At 47.2% G+C, this 13,836-nt stretch overlaps 1 protein-coding gene across 3 annotated transcripts in view; it reads right to left on the bottom strand.

Moving 5' to 3' along the window:
- The window catches only part of MERTK (MER proto-oncogene, tyrosine kinase), a 148,080-nt gene that overhangs the window by 93,090 nt on the left and 41,154 nt on the right, over positions 1-13,836 (bottom strand). For all 3 annotated transcript variants that reach the window (XM_086700566.1, XM_086700567.1, XM_086700565.1), the window contains exon 2: positions 5,306-5,711. In XM_086700566.1, coding sequence (XP_086556692.1) covers positions 5,306-5,711 — 406 coding nt within the window. The remainder of the gene's footprint in view (positions 1-5,305; positions 5,712-13,836) is intronic.

Genomic DNA, 13,836 nt, shown 5'->3' with positions numbered 1-13,836 from the left:
GGGCTCTTTGCATCTGCAAAAGTCCATCACACCAGGGTGGCCTCAGCTGGGTGAGTCCCAGTACGTCCTGTAAGGACACAGAGCCTCCTTGTTTCTCAGACCTATCACATGTAGACTGGCCTGCTCAGACATGGCTCTGAAGTAGCAGCTACATTCTAGAGACTTCTTAAAAGAAATACAAAAAAGAACAAATGGGGTACAGTTCTACTTACATGAGGTACGTAGAGTAGTCAAAGTCACAGGGAAAGAAAGTAGAATAGAGGTCACCAAGGACTGGGGGAAAAGGGAATGAGGGGTTAGTGTTTAATGGGCATGGAGTTTCCCTCTGGGGGGCTGAGAAAGTTCTGAAGATGGATGGTGGTGATGGGTGCCACACCAAAATGAATGTACTTAAATGCCACTGAATTGTATACTCGGAAAGGGTTAAAATGGTACATTTTATCCTATGTATATTTCACCATGATAAAAATATTAAAAATGAAAAAACAGTTGTAGAGAAATACAAGTTTTAGAAAACTATAAAATCCTTCCAGCTCTAGCTACAGAGAACTAAGCTAGAATTGAAATTCCCAGTGGGGAATCCCTAGACTACACAAAAAAACATGTCAAAATACTTTTCCTTTGCCACAAATTACCCCAATAACTGAATGTGCAGGGCCGGCTGGCCTACAGGAACGTTGGCTTTTGTTTCTGTTTGAGAGTTTGGTCCCCCCAGTCTTCTGGTCTGATGGCTGGTGCCTCCCTGGAATGCTTTACCTGACCAGGGAGTGTTTCCACCCAAGCCAGAGAGCTCCCTATACCTTATGCCCGACTTTAGAGCTAACTGTATCCCAAAAAGCACCCCCTCCTTTAGAGACTCCAGGGAAAGGTCCCGGCTACACAGCATCCCGGGATCTGCACAAATGGATGAGCTACAGTTTCAAGCTGATATCAAGTGCAAATGAGGCAAGATACCAGTCGGAGAGCGGAGGTGGCTTGGCTTAAGCCTGGTGGCTTAAGCCCTACAAAGGAGACTTGCTACAAGCCCTGGAGAGATAGAGCCTGAGGTGTGCACCATCCAGGACTAGGTCAGGACTATGGAGTCCGGGGAGGGCGGGGGGTGCAATTTTCAGCGTTAATCACCAAGCCATCAATTAGGAATACCCCAACCTGCTGGCGGACACAGAGTGTTCCCTACACCTACAATAGACGTCCAAGTGAAAGAAGAAAACATGCGAATTATTAGCAAAGAATGGACTCAGCTCAAGAGGGCACCTGGGCTTGAAGCACCACATCAGTTACTTTTTCCCTTGTATATGCCCCATTATTCGTTATTATGCAAAAACAATTTTTAAGGTTTTCCCTGTACAATTTCACATACATCCTTCTGTATTTGCTTCTGCTTTACAACAGTAGGTTACAGTGGCATAGAGCAGTCAGTATTTTGAAGGCGTTTAATAATACAGGAGAACATTCATAATAGGATGTTACGTGGGGGGAACGAGATATATAATCATCTGTGTCATAAAATGCTAATTTCATTTCAGGAATTTTTTTTTTTTTTTTTTTTTTTTTTTTTAAATTTTTTTTTTTCAACGTTTATTTATTTTTGGGACAGAGAGAGACAGAGCATGAACGGGGGAGGGGCAGAGAGAGAGGGAGACACAGAATCGGAAACAGGCTCCAGGCTCCGAGCCATCAGCCCAGAGCCCGACGCGGGGCTCGAACTCACGGACCGCGAGATCGTGACCTGGCTGAAGTCGGACGCTTAACCGACTGCGCCACCCAGGCGCCCCCATTTCAGGAATATTAATTTCATATGTGCTTGGAAAAGTTTTCTCAGGGTTGTGGGCCATGGTTTCTTTCTCTGTACATGTTTGGTAGTTTCTACATATTTAACAAAATACATATATTACTATTAAAAGAACTATTTTTTAAGTTAATTTATCTATTTTGAGACAGAGAGAGAGAGAGAGAGAGAGAGGGCTCAGGGGAGGGGCACAGAGAGAGGGAGACAGAGAATCCCAAGTAGGCTCCATGTTCAGCTCAGAGCCTGATGTGGGGCTTGAACTCATGAACCGTGAGATCACGACCTGAGCCGAAATCAAGAGTTGGACGCTTAACTGAGCCACCCAGGTGCCCTTAATATAAATTTAAAATATACGCATAGAGGAACTAAGACCAAGCAGTTTCTAAAAACCTTTTAGGAACACTCTTACTCATGATGTTAAATCTCCTTTAACCTTTCCCAAGTAGGGTGGGGCTTGTACTTAAATGCACATGAACTTCTTCTTTTAACATTTCCACATCCACCCCCATCCCCGGTTTCAATAAACTGAGGTTTGACCGAAAGATGGGTTGGGTCCTGAGTGGCAGAAGTGCCCCCTCAGTCCTGATGCCAGGTCCTCTCCCCTAAATCGATACTTCAAGGCCAAATCTACAAGTATGCACATCTCCTAACCTACTTTTAGGGTCAAAGACCAGATAGCTGACTGACCCTTAGTTTTAGAATGGGGCATTTGGGGGTTCGAGTGTGGGGTCTGCCCGATATGAAAGAGGAAATGTGGAACCAACAAAAACTCAGAAAGTTAAATCACATCCTCAATCCTGGTCAGTCTCTAGCAACTCACAATTGCTTCATATTTAAAGGACGCATGCTGGTACGAATTGTGGGGGCCTCTCTCTGGAGACCCCATCATTTTCGAAATTCATTACCCTTTCTTATAATAACACCTTATACAAAACTGGCTTATGTCCTAACTCCAAACACCTCGTGTTTCTCCCCATACTCCTCTGACCCCTGCCAATATACACATATGTATTTTGTACATTCCCTTAAATACACGTGGCCCATATAGTTATTCTTAAGGGCAACTCCAAGAAAATTACAAGCTAATGAATTCCATGTGTTGAAGGCCTAGAATTTGTTTTTAACTCTTCACTGTTCCTGGCAACCAGAGTGGATTTCTTTCAGGGCCCATGAGATGGGAGAAGAGACGATATTGCAAGTGTGCAAACCAGGCCCCCCGTTTAAGGGTGACAGCTTACTCTCCAGTGACCCCGGGCAAGTCACCCTACTCAGAGGGACCTCAAAGTCATCATCTAGAAGATACCATATTTAGGGTCTCCAACATCCTTCTTTCTTGCCAAGAAATTACACGGATATTTATAGTCTTGATTCAGTCACTACAATTTCCTTCATACGGCTCCTGTGTCACCTGAACATTAATATACTTGAAGAATATTGTAATGGTGGACTCAGTACTGTCCCCAAAGCTACTCAATTCAGCTGAGTGTCCACGGTTTACAAGAATTCTGATCACTAAATTTGCCGTATGGCTTAGTTTGGAGGTCAAATAAGATTTTTTTTTTCCCCTTCAGAATGAGTTTATGAGACTGGAACTGAGTACATGCAAAAGTATAAATTTTTATTCTAAAGTTCTGAAAATATGACCCAGGTCACATTGACCAAATATGACCAGGTCTGAACTCTAAAGACACAAGTCCAAGATAAGACACTGTCTGTTCTAAGTTTAAAAACTCTCCAATTTGGGGCACCTGGGTGGCTCAGTCAATTGAGCATCCAACTCTTAATTTCAGCTCAGATCATAATTGCAGGGTCACGGGATTGAGCCCTGAGTCGGGCTCCACACTGAGCATTTTGCTTAAAATTCTCTCTCTCTCCCTCTGCCCCTCTCCCCTGTTCACTGTCTCTTTCTCTCAAATAAAAAAAAAATTCTGAGGTCACATCAAAAATATTTTTTTAACTAAAACTCTCCAATTTAAGTCCTTTAAACATCCCATGGCCCCTTAGAACACACTTGAAGCTGCTGGTCACGTGATGCAAACCTATCTCTTTGGCAAGAAGGCAACTCACCCACGGTCTCACAGCTGTCCAGTGGCAGGACCCCCATTCAGGACTCCCAGCCCAGAGAGAACAGGGCAGTGTTTTCCTCCTAATGATACCTGATGGGACCAATGTCCCGGCTCTTTGTTCCTTTAAGCCATTAAACTGCTCCTTATTCATTATTAAATGGATCATTAGAAGCTGTGTCTCTATCATGGTAAAACATCTGTGTCTTGTACTTGATGCAGAAAAAAAAAATGCAGTCAAATCTCCTGAGTGGTCTCAGCCACCAGCTGAGGGTGGCAGCCTGACAGTCCCAGCCAAAATTTAAATCAACCAACGGAAAACGTGACAGTTGTGTTCTTTGCTTTGATGCTAACCAAGCCTATAACTTGGGGAAACTATGCAAAAAAAAAAAAAAAAAAAAAACTAAAAACAAAAAAAACAAACCCCCAAGGTGCATCTTCTGGAAATGTTGACACACTAAATTCTAACGGGAGCTGTCAGTCAGTACTGTGGTATCTCTGAGGCAGTTTTCTGAAAAGGAAACATCAAATGATTCACCAAAAGACGGGACACCGTCCGGGACTGCCCCAAGCATCAGGCCAGGGAAAGTGAAAACACACCAGATCAAAGAGGGCTCCCCTCGCTCGGAGTGCAGGAATCCTAGGGAAAAGGCACTGGCGCCAACCCTGCACGGCCCTGACCTCATTTTGAGCTTTTAATGACCACAGGTCCACCGAATTCTAGAACTGCACATGCAAGGACAAATAAACAAGACCAAACAAAACAAAACACTCAACCCCCTCCTGGCTGAAGAGGAGTGAGTAGAGAATAAAAAAGGGATGGGGAGAAGAGAAGCAGCTGTCTCACTGTCAGGGGTACTCTGAAATACGATGACTCAGTCCTAGGGACAATGGGTTATTCCAGATACCTGCTGACTTGGCTCTGTCACCCCCCCACGCCCACCCCCAATGCATTCGGCTGGTCCCTGTCAAAACAAAGTGGAACCATGAGACGGTGACACGGTGACACGAGGACTACCACAGTACCATGATCTGCAGGAGCAGGGGGTGTAGGGGAGGGGGGAAAGGGAGGATAAGGCAAAGGAAAGGGGTGGGAAGCCTGTTTGTTTTAAAACCTCCACCCCCATGGTGCGATTTAGCCGCCTCCACATACTGGGTAAGAAACGTCGTTCCCACTCACTGGGAGAGCTCTTGAGTCAAGCAGAGCATGACGTGACTTGCAGGTCAGGTGGGAAGTGGTTCCCCAGAACCCAGAGCCTCTGATAACCAGCAGTTCCAATGAGGCCAAGATCAATGTAAAAGAAATCAACAATACAGACCGTCAGCTATTAATCTACACTGTAAGTGGATCGGTGAGTTGCTAACACAGAAACTAAAAAAAAGTTTTTTAACTTATGAGGTTTTTGCTTTTGATAACAACATTTAACGAAAGAAAGGAAGAAAGAACACGTACCTGAAGGAAGCGATTATTGCTGTAACTTCGTCATCTGGATAAAACTGAGTAATTGCATGATGTGCCCCCAGCAACTCCTTCCCATCTTTCCACCAAGAAATAACTGCGATGTCCTGGTACATATTAGGTATATTGATCGAGCAATTAAATTTGACATCTTTATGTTCAGAAAGTATTATGTGGCCAATCGTATGATTAAATGCAAGAGGCGGGAGCTTTGACCCAGCAGAGGTCACTCCAGGATGGACTGCGTTGCCCGTATGCCGTCGTCCGGGCTGGGTTGGTGAAAACATCAAGGCAGGCTGGTACCCACGGGTGTGAGGAAGGGAAGATGGCATGTGGTCAGTTTGCAGGCTTCCTGGGTATGGCAGGTCAGGCTTGGTTTCTTCCTTCACCTCTGCAAAAGCTGCAAAACAGAACACCTGATTTTTAGCCTTTTAAATAAAGGAATTTTCCAAGTAGGTTCCCAATCTCTAAGCCTCTGATGACAGACAGGGGGTATCCTCAGGGTCCTCAGAAAACATGAGCAAAATGTATTTAACACACACGTCTGGACATATATTCTCATTCACAAATTCATTCATTTGTTCACATACCTCCTAAAGAATGTTTAAGAAATAGAACTCCTCCCACCCATTTTTTTCTTTTCTTTTCTTTTTTATTGAGATGCAATTGACTTATATTAAGTTTCAGGTGTACAACATGATTTGATATTTGTATATGTGGCAAAATGATCACCACTACAATCTAATTAACTTAGTTGACTACCAGTTACAAAATTTATTTCTTGTGATGAGAACTTTACTTTTTATTATTATTTTTTTTAATTTTTATTTGTTTTCTTGAAAGAGAGGGAGAGAGTGTGCACCTGCGAGTGAGTGGGGCGATGGCAAAGAGAGAGAGAGAGAGAGAGAGAGAGAGAGAGAGAGAATCCCAAGCAGGCTCCATGACCAGCATGGAGCCCCATGTGGGGCTTTATCTCATGACCGTGAGATCATGACCTGAGCTGAAATCAAGAGTCAGATGCTTAACCAACTGAGCCACCCAGGCGCCCCTCTTGTATTGAGAACTTTAAAGATCTACTCTCTTAGCAGCTTTTAAATGTACAACACAGTATTATTAACTGTAGTCTCCTTACCGTACATGACATTGCGAGGACTTATTCATTTTATAACTGGAAATTTGTATCCTTTGACCACCTTCCTCCATTTGTGAAAATTGTGACTCATTCAAAGTCCTTCATATCCAACTCAACAGCATGGCAGGAAGGTGATGGCAACTGAGATCACTTTTCTCACTGTGTTCTCAATCACAGACTATGCCACAAATTTGACCAATGGTCTTGTAAAGGCTGCTACCGGTCACAAAGATATGAGTTTACAATTCTGGTGCCTCAACATGACCCATCTCTAGGTATGGGGGGGATAAAAAATCAATGTCACTTACGTCATCAACAACAGAATGACTTGGAGCTTCCATTAAAATGCTTGCCTGCTGGAATGAACCTGGCAATGTTGATTTCATCTGGCCCACAAGTATTTCTAAAAATATTGGCCCACAATAGTTGTACTTCTGGCTTTTTTAATAGCACTTTTGGAGCATACATCCTATGCTGGTTGTTACGTATTCAAACACGTTGGCCACAGTTGGGATAGGCAGAGAATGGGAGAGACATTGTGTGGGAAAGTGTCTGGGGGTACCCAGAGGTGCCCATCCCCACTCCAGAGCTGTGCCTCTGCCACACTCAGGATGTTGCACCCTCCTGGGCTCCTGGGTGTGTATGTGCAGGGAGAGTAGGGTGGTTTCTGCTTATGGTTGTGACAGACTTAGCAAGTAAGAATGCAGGAAACCCAGTTGAAATTGAATTTCAGATAAACAACAAACAATTTTTAGCATAAATAGTCAACTAAGCTTATTTGGCCAATGGAGATACAATCAGGAAATCTGGGAGCAGAAGGAAGGATCTGAGAATTTGTTCCTCTGGCTTCCTGCCTGCCAAGTTGCTCTGGACTGCACATCTCCCTCAACTGAAGGTCACGGCTTCTGTTAGGGAGTCTTTTCTATGTGATTCTTTCATGCCAGGTCGGCTCTCGTGGTTGCTGCATTTGGGAACTGCCTCCAGGGTGAATGCCAGGTTGGAGAAAAAGAGATTTCACTATCAGAAACCAGGGAAGGGGTGCCTGGGTGGCTCAGTTGGTCAAACGTCCAACTGTTGATTTCGGATCAGGTCATGATCTCAAGGTTCGTGATCTAGCCTGAAGTCGGGCTTTGAGGTGACAGCACAGAGCCTGCTTGGGATGCTCTCTCTCCCTCTCGCTCTGCACCTCCCCACTCTCTCTCTCTCAAAATAAAGAAAAAAAATTTAAGAGAGAGAGAGAGAGAGGGAGAAAGAAGTCAGGGAAAGCTCACTGCTTGTCCTCAGCCTGAGGTCTCAGTGGCTGTGGGAGAGCAGGGGCCCTCCACATGCTTTGGGGGAGGCTATGTGGGTCAGCCGCAGGCTGGCCTTGAGCCCGGCCATCCAGACAGATGAGTGTGCTGTGATAGAAGCATTCATTTATTCCAGGGAGTGGAGGTCAGGGTGACTCTGCAGAGAGAGGCCCCTGCCTCTCCTGTCGCCGCCACGCCAGGCAAATCTTAGGCACAAGTGTGGGCCTGTGCTCTTAGCGGGAAATGGCAAAACTCTGCCTGGACGCCATCCAGCTCCATCATCTTCCTCTGAATTTGGGGATACTTTCTGCAGTTATGAATGCTCTGGCTATTTATCTTATGCCTGCAGACCCTGTGCAAGAACTCTTTTTCATGAGGTGTTGAAGCACTTATAATTCACCTTTGCCTCTCAGATCAGCAAATTTATCGAGAGTCCTTATTCACGGACATCCATGAGACTGGGAAGGCAGGGGGTTTGTCCAAATAACCGTGTTTTTCTTTAAAGGCAAAAAAAAAAAAAAAAAGTGGAATGGGAGAAGCAAATAATTCCTTGGTTTGTTTAATTTACTTAAAGACACTTAAAATGTCAAATTATAAGGGTAACCCAAGTTGGTAGTGGAAAATTCACATGTTTACAGAAGCCCAGAGAACATAAAATGGGAACCTGTTTTTAATCCCAAGCCTGCAAGATAACCTCTGGTTACAGCTGGGGTCTAGCCTTCAGTTTTCTCGGAGCCAAGCTGCTAAGTGAGCAAACTAGAGACAGGGCCACCCACTCAGAGGTCGGAGGGGCAAACCCACCCTATAATCACTATGGCTGGTTTAAAAGATAGCTAAGCTCCACGAGCTGAATTGCCAGGAGTTGGCAGAATGATTCAACTGCCAGTAAGCATTTACCTCGCACCTACCGGGTCTAAGATTTGTTGTGATAGTGTAATGGGATACAGAGAGGCACTCGCCCCAGATGGGGAGCAGCAGAGGGTCCCAGGAGTTAAAAGGAAGAAGGGATATGGGGAAGTGGGGCAACAGGGCTGTCCTGACAAACGTCAGCGGGGCTTTCCCCGGTCCCTCCCCACCCCCGACTACTTAGCCCTCCTACTTGGGGTGCTGGGGCTCTCCCCCTCATAACGTCTCCTGGGATTCCTCATTCGGTTCTTTCTCTCCTGCTGGACTGGGAGCCCCAAGAGGGTTAGCACCCACACTCTAGCCAGGTCATAGAAGACGCTCAAAATAGGCGTGTTGAATGAATAAAAGTAAAGGCATGAATTAGAGAAGGGATGTGGGAGGGGGGACAGGGTTTCTAGGGGCTGGGGCGGTGGGAAATTGCAGAGAAAGAAGAGGCCCTAATAGTTTGGGAACATGACTGTAGCTGCAGGGTGGTGCTCCTGTGCTAACATCAAAGAGCCAGAGCAAGTGGATAGAGCTGACGGTGGAGACTCCTGGATCCTGGCTGAGGCAGCAGTGATTCCTGGAAAGTTTCTGAGCAGCAGAGGGAGATCAGAGCCGTACCCGACTCCGGCACTGACATCTGGCTGAGTGGGAGCCCGAGGAGCAGGAAGGAGGAGGCCAGGAAGAAGGGAACCCGCCAGGAAGATGGCACAGACCTCACTACCAGAGTGGCTGGGAGCAGGAAGGATGCTGGAGAGAGAAGAAAGGTTGACCCCAACAGTGTTCCCACTATGGCCGTCATCCCACAACCGAAAGGTCGGTCTAACACCAAGTATTTAGGAAGGATATAACCTCAGAACACAGGAGAGTTCTCAGGAGTGGTCATTATACTGGTTGTTGTTGGCAGGCCGGGAGGCTGCTTCCGGTTCAGTCGTCTCACACGGAGAAGGGGGATGGTAACCATGGTGCCCCACAGGGTATTGCTGCCAGCAACAAAGGAGGTATCACTATGTCTGGCTCATCGGCAGCTCTCCAGTAACTGTTAGCTATTACTCTTTTTTATTATTTTCCCAGGTGACTCTGAATCAGTAAACACCTGCCGCACACAGCCCAATACTTGAGAGGGGCCGATCTGCAAGGGTTGATACAGGGAGCTGCCCAACTCCTCGTGGATGATGCTGCTGGTGAGGCTTCCGCTGCACAACTTTGCTGGGGGCCGGAGGGGGTGCCGTTCATCGAGCAGTCTGGGTAAATGCTGTTTTAGAGCTCTGGAGTGCATACAGGGAGCCCTGAGCGATTTCGGATAATGTGGAAAAGGGCAAAATAAAAACCAACCCGAGGTTTTGGACCCAGGGGTCAGGGCAATGACCGATCAGAAATTGTATTTTTTTCATAACTTAAAAAAAAAAAATTAATGATTTTTTAAAATGAATTAATTTATTTATTTAGACGCTGGGCTCAATCTCCGTAATTGTGAGATCATGACCTGAACCAAAATCAAGAGTTGGACGCTGAATGGACTGAGCCACCCAGGTGCCTCCAGAAGTGGAACGCTTTACGATTATTTTGGGAGAGTTATGGCAGGAGGAGGAGATCAGACCAACAAGGCCTGCTTATACAACAAACCTTTTAGTTCTCACTAACATGCTCCCATTAACTCATCTTTATGATGGCAAAAGGGAGCGTGGTGGCCTTGGTGTTAGATGGATAAACATTTGAGACAATGTTTAGTCAAGGTGAGAGATGTATTAAAAGCCCACAGAGACTGGGGGCGCCTGGGTGGCTCAGTCGGTTGAGCGTCTGACTTCTGCTCAGGACATGATCTCGCGGTTCACAAGTTCGAGCCCTGCGTCGGGCTCTGTACTGACAGCTCAGAATCTGGAGCCTGCTTCAGAGTCTGTGTTTCCCTATCTCTCTGCCCCTCGCCCGCTCATGCTCTCTCTCTCAAAAATAAATAAACATTAAAAACAAAACCAAAAACAGCCCACAGAGACTGAATGAGAATTTTGTACTCTCTACATAGCATACATGGAAAAGTGGGCTGCCTCTGGCTATAATTTGGGTGGAAGACACAAGAAACTTCACCTTCCCCACCCCTCTCTTCCTTCTTTCAAGTTTGTTTCCATCTGTAGACTGGATAAGCTCCTCAAGTGGGAAGTTGAGCCTTACATAAGTAACTGCTACTAAGCAGCCTTGGATAAACGGCCTCACACCCAGGTCGGACAGCAGCTGTCCCACTGTTCCAGAAGCTGCCATCTCCCCCCCCAACCCCCAGCCTGGGAGCTGCATGATGGAGCATCCCTGCCCATTCCCAATCACTACTCGGCCCTTGCCCAGATTCCAACGTCAGCTTCGCACAGACAGGGATTGTGCCTCCGTCATCGGCCTCCAGTGCCAAGCACAGGGATAGGCTTATGGGACACAATTAGCAAATGCTTATTCATCCCACAAATAAATTGGTTCAATATACTGTCCATTGTTTCCCGCAGGTTTGCCTTGTTTTTCTGAACAAATCTGTAGCTTTCTCGAAAGCTGGAGGTGACATCCTCTGAACCCAGCAGGATGAGAAACATGGATTTACTCTGCAGTGAACATTCACGGAAAAAATGGGTGTGATGATGTGGGCCGAGTTCTGAAGGGTGAGCTGGGAAGAGACGTGGTCCAGGCAGGGACACTGCTGGGGCTGGGGCTGGGACTGAGGGGGGACACTGGCGTGCCTCTGAAACAGCCCCTCTTCCACCAAGCACACATAGCCGCAGTGAGCGAGCCATTTAGGGACCTTAGTCTGTTAGACTCAGAATTGGTCACTGAGGGGATGTTAGTAAATAGGCCACTTTCTGTGCGATCAACTAGCACATCCCACCTTTAAATCCATGACTAATGGCTCAGTGCTTGCTGAGTGTGCATGATGGCAAGCGGGCTGGTGGTCAGTATTGTTCAGTGGTGCCCAGCAAAGTGCCTTGGTGCCTGAGACATGACCTCAGAAAAGCTCTTTAGCCTCTCTGGTGCCCTGCAAGGATAAGAGTGCCTCGGTGGTAGGACATGATCGGATGTATAGGGTCTGCCAGCACATTCTACAGATTTTGGCTGATGCTGTTGTCATTGCATTGCATCTGAACTGGGCCTGTTGGCCACCTGAAGTAGAATTTTTTTTTTTAATGTTTACTTATTTTTGAGAGAGACAGAGACAGAGCTTGAGCAGGGGAGGGGCAGAGAATCTGAAGCAGGCTCCAGGCTCCGAGCTGTCAGCACAGAGCCCCATGCAGGGCTTGAACCTACAGACGGTGAGATCACAACCTGAGCCGAAGTCGGACGCCCAACCGACGGAGCCACCCAGGCACCCCTGAAGTCGGATTTTTTTTCTTTTAATTTTTTTAAGTTGATTTATTTTGAGAGACAGAGCAGAGGAGGGGCAGAGAGAGAGAGAGAGGGGGGACAGAGAGAATCCCAGGCAGGCTCCATGCTGTCAGAGCGGAGCCCGATGTGGGGCTTGAACTCACGAACCGTGAGATCATGACCCGAGCTGAAACCAAGAGTCAGACGCTTAACCAACTGAGCCACCCAAGCGCCCCAAATAGGATTTTTTTTTAAGTTTACTTATTTATTTTGAGAGAGCGAGAGAGCGAGAGCGAGAGAGAGAGAGAGAGAGAGAGAGAGCACAGGCAGGAGAGGGGCAGAGACAGAGAGAATCCCAAGCAGGCTCCATACTGTCAGCACAGAACCCAACGTGGGGCGCAAGCTCAGATGGTGACCTGAGCTTAAGCCAAGAGTCGGATGCCTAACTGCCTGAGCCGCCCTAAAGTAGGATTTCTGAGGTCCAGGGGCAGCAGGTGGAATGGTGGCAGAGCAGGCCCCCAGGCCCTGGACGCCCTCCAAACCACGGGAAGAAGACTGGGCCGGCAGCAGCCCTGCAGGAGGAAGAGTGCAGGTGGGCGAGCCTATCCAGCCCTGCCTTGGGTGTCAGGTGCCATCAATCTGCCTTACAACCCTGGGTGCCTGGAAAGCGACAAGGGAAGCACCTTGGCCTGAGCGTTGGAATAAGGGCAGGACTGAAGTGCCAGCCGGTGGGACCCACTACTCCGCTCTTTCTACTCTTCCTCAAACAACAAAACAGACAGAGGCATCAAGCAAGCTCTCTGAAGGTCAGCCTCACAATCAGGAGGCCCAGAGGCAGGTGCAAGAGTGAGGGCTTATTCCTGAACTCCTGGGGGTTCTTTGCTTCTCACCTGCAACCTACGTGGCCCAGGGGGGCAGCAACAGACAGAGGGGAGGATGCCCTTTGCCTGAGAGCTAAGGCCTCCATTCTGGCCTGGCTGTCTGCTGTGGGCTTTGCTATCAAGCAGCCCCCTTGTAGTTGGGAGAAAGGCCTCCTTCAGGAGTGCGTTTGCAGTTTACAAAAAGGCTTTTGGAGGCTGCACCCCGTCCCTTCCCCTGCAGCGCCCTGTGTCCGCCTCTAAGAGAAAGGGCCATACCTGGACCCCCACCGCCCCAGCCTCACCCCTGTCCTTCTGGCTGCTATTTGAATCATGCCCCTCAGCAGCTTCCCTATCATCTAGTTTAAGGGCTCCTTCCCCACCCCCATGGCTGGCTGAGGCCAAACCAAGAACAAACAGAACCTTGCTACTGAGTTTTGTGTCACTTTATGTAAACATGAAGGTTTCTCAATTGATAAAGAGGAACAACAATACTTAATAAGAGAAAAATGTAAACCCTTTACCCCTGGGGGGCCCCGGGTGGCTCAGTGTGTTAAGCATCTGACTTCCGCTCAGGTTCATGGGTTCAAGCCCTGAATTGGGCTCTCTGCTGTCAGCTTTGGATCCTCTGTCCCCCCCACTCCGCCCCTCTGTCTTTCTTTCCTCTCTCTCTCTCAAAAAAAAAAGAACCCTGGAGTCAAAGAAGCAAGATTTAGCCCCGCGCCAAGGCCAAATGACCTGTGCAAGTCACTTGTCCATGTGAGAGTCAGTCTCCTCATCTGGAAAGCAAGACACATAACACCTCCTTCTGTCAGAGATAATAGCAGAACACTACACGTAAAGCTCTGTGCAATGCCTGGCATGCACAGACATGCAATGAATGGCAGTTAAGATTTTCATAACATGAAACATCTGATCCGTCTTGTTTTGAAGGTGCAACTAGTCATGTCTGGACCATCAGTGCTGAACATATGGGACCAGTTATGCTGACTTAGACCATGCAGCCTCCTGCAGTGAAATATG

Source organism: Puma concolor, chromosome A3 (assembly GCF_028749965.1).
Source record: "Puma concolor isolate L17-30 chromosome A3, mPumCon1.1.hap2, whole genome shotgun sequence".
In the NCBI taxonomy this organism is placed as follows: domain Eukaryota; kingdom Metazoa; phylum Chordata; class Mammalia; order Carnivora; family Felidae; genus Puma; species Puma concolor.
Note: the sequence above shows the minus strand (reverse complement) of the source record. Positions and strands in the feature narration are given on the sequence as shown.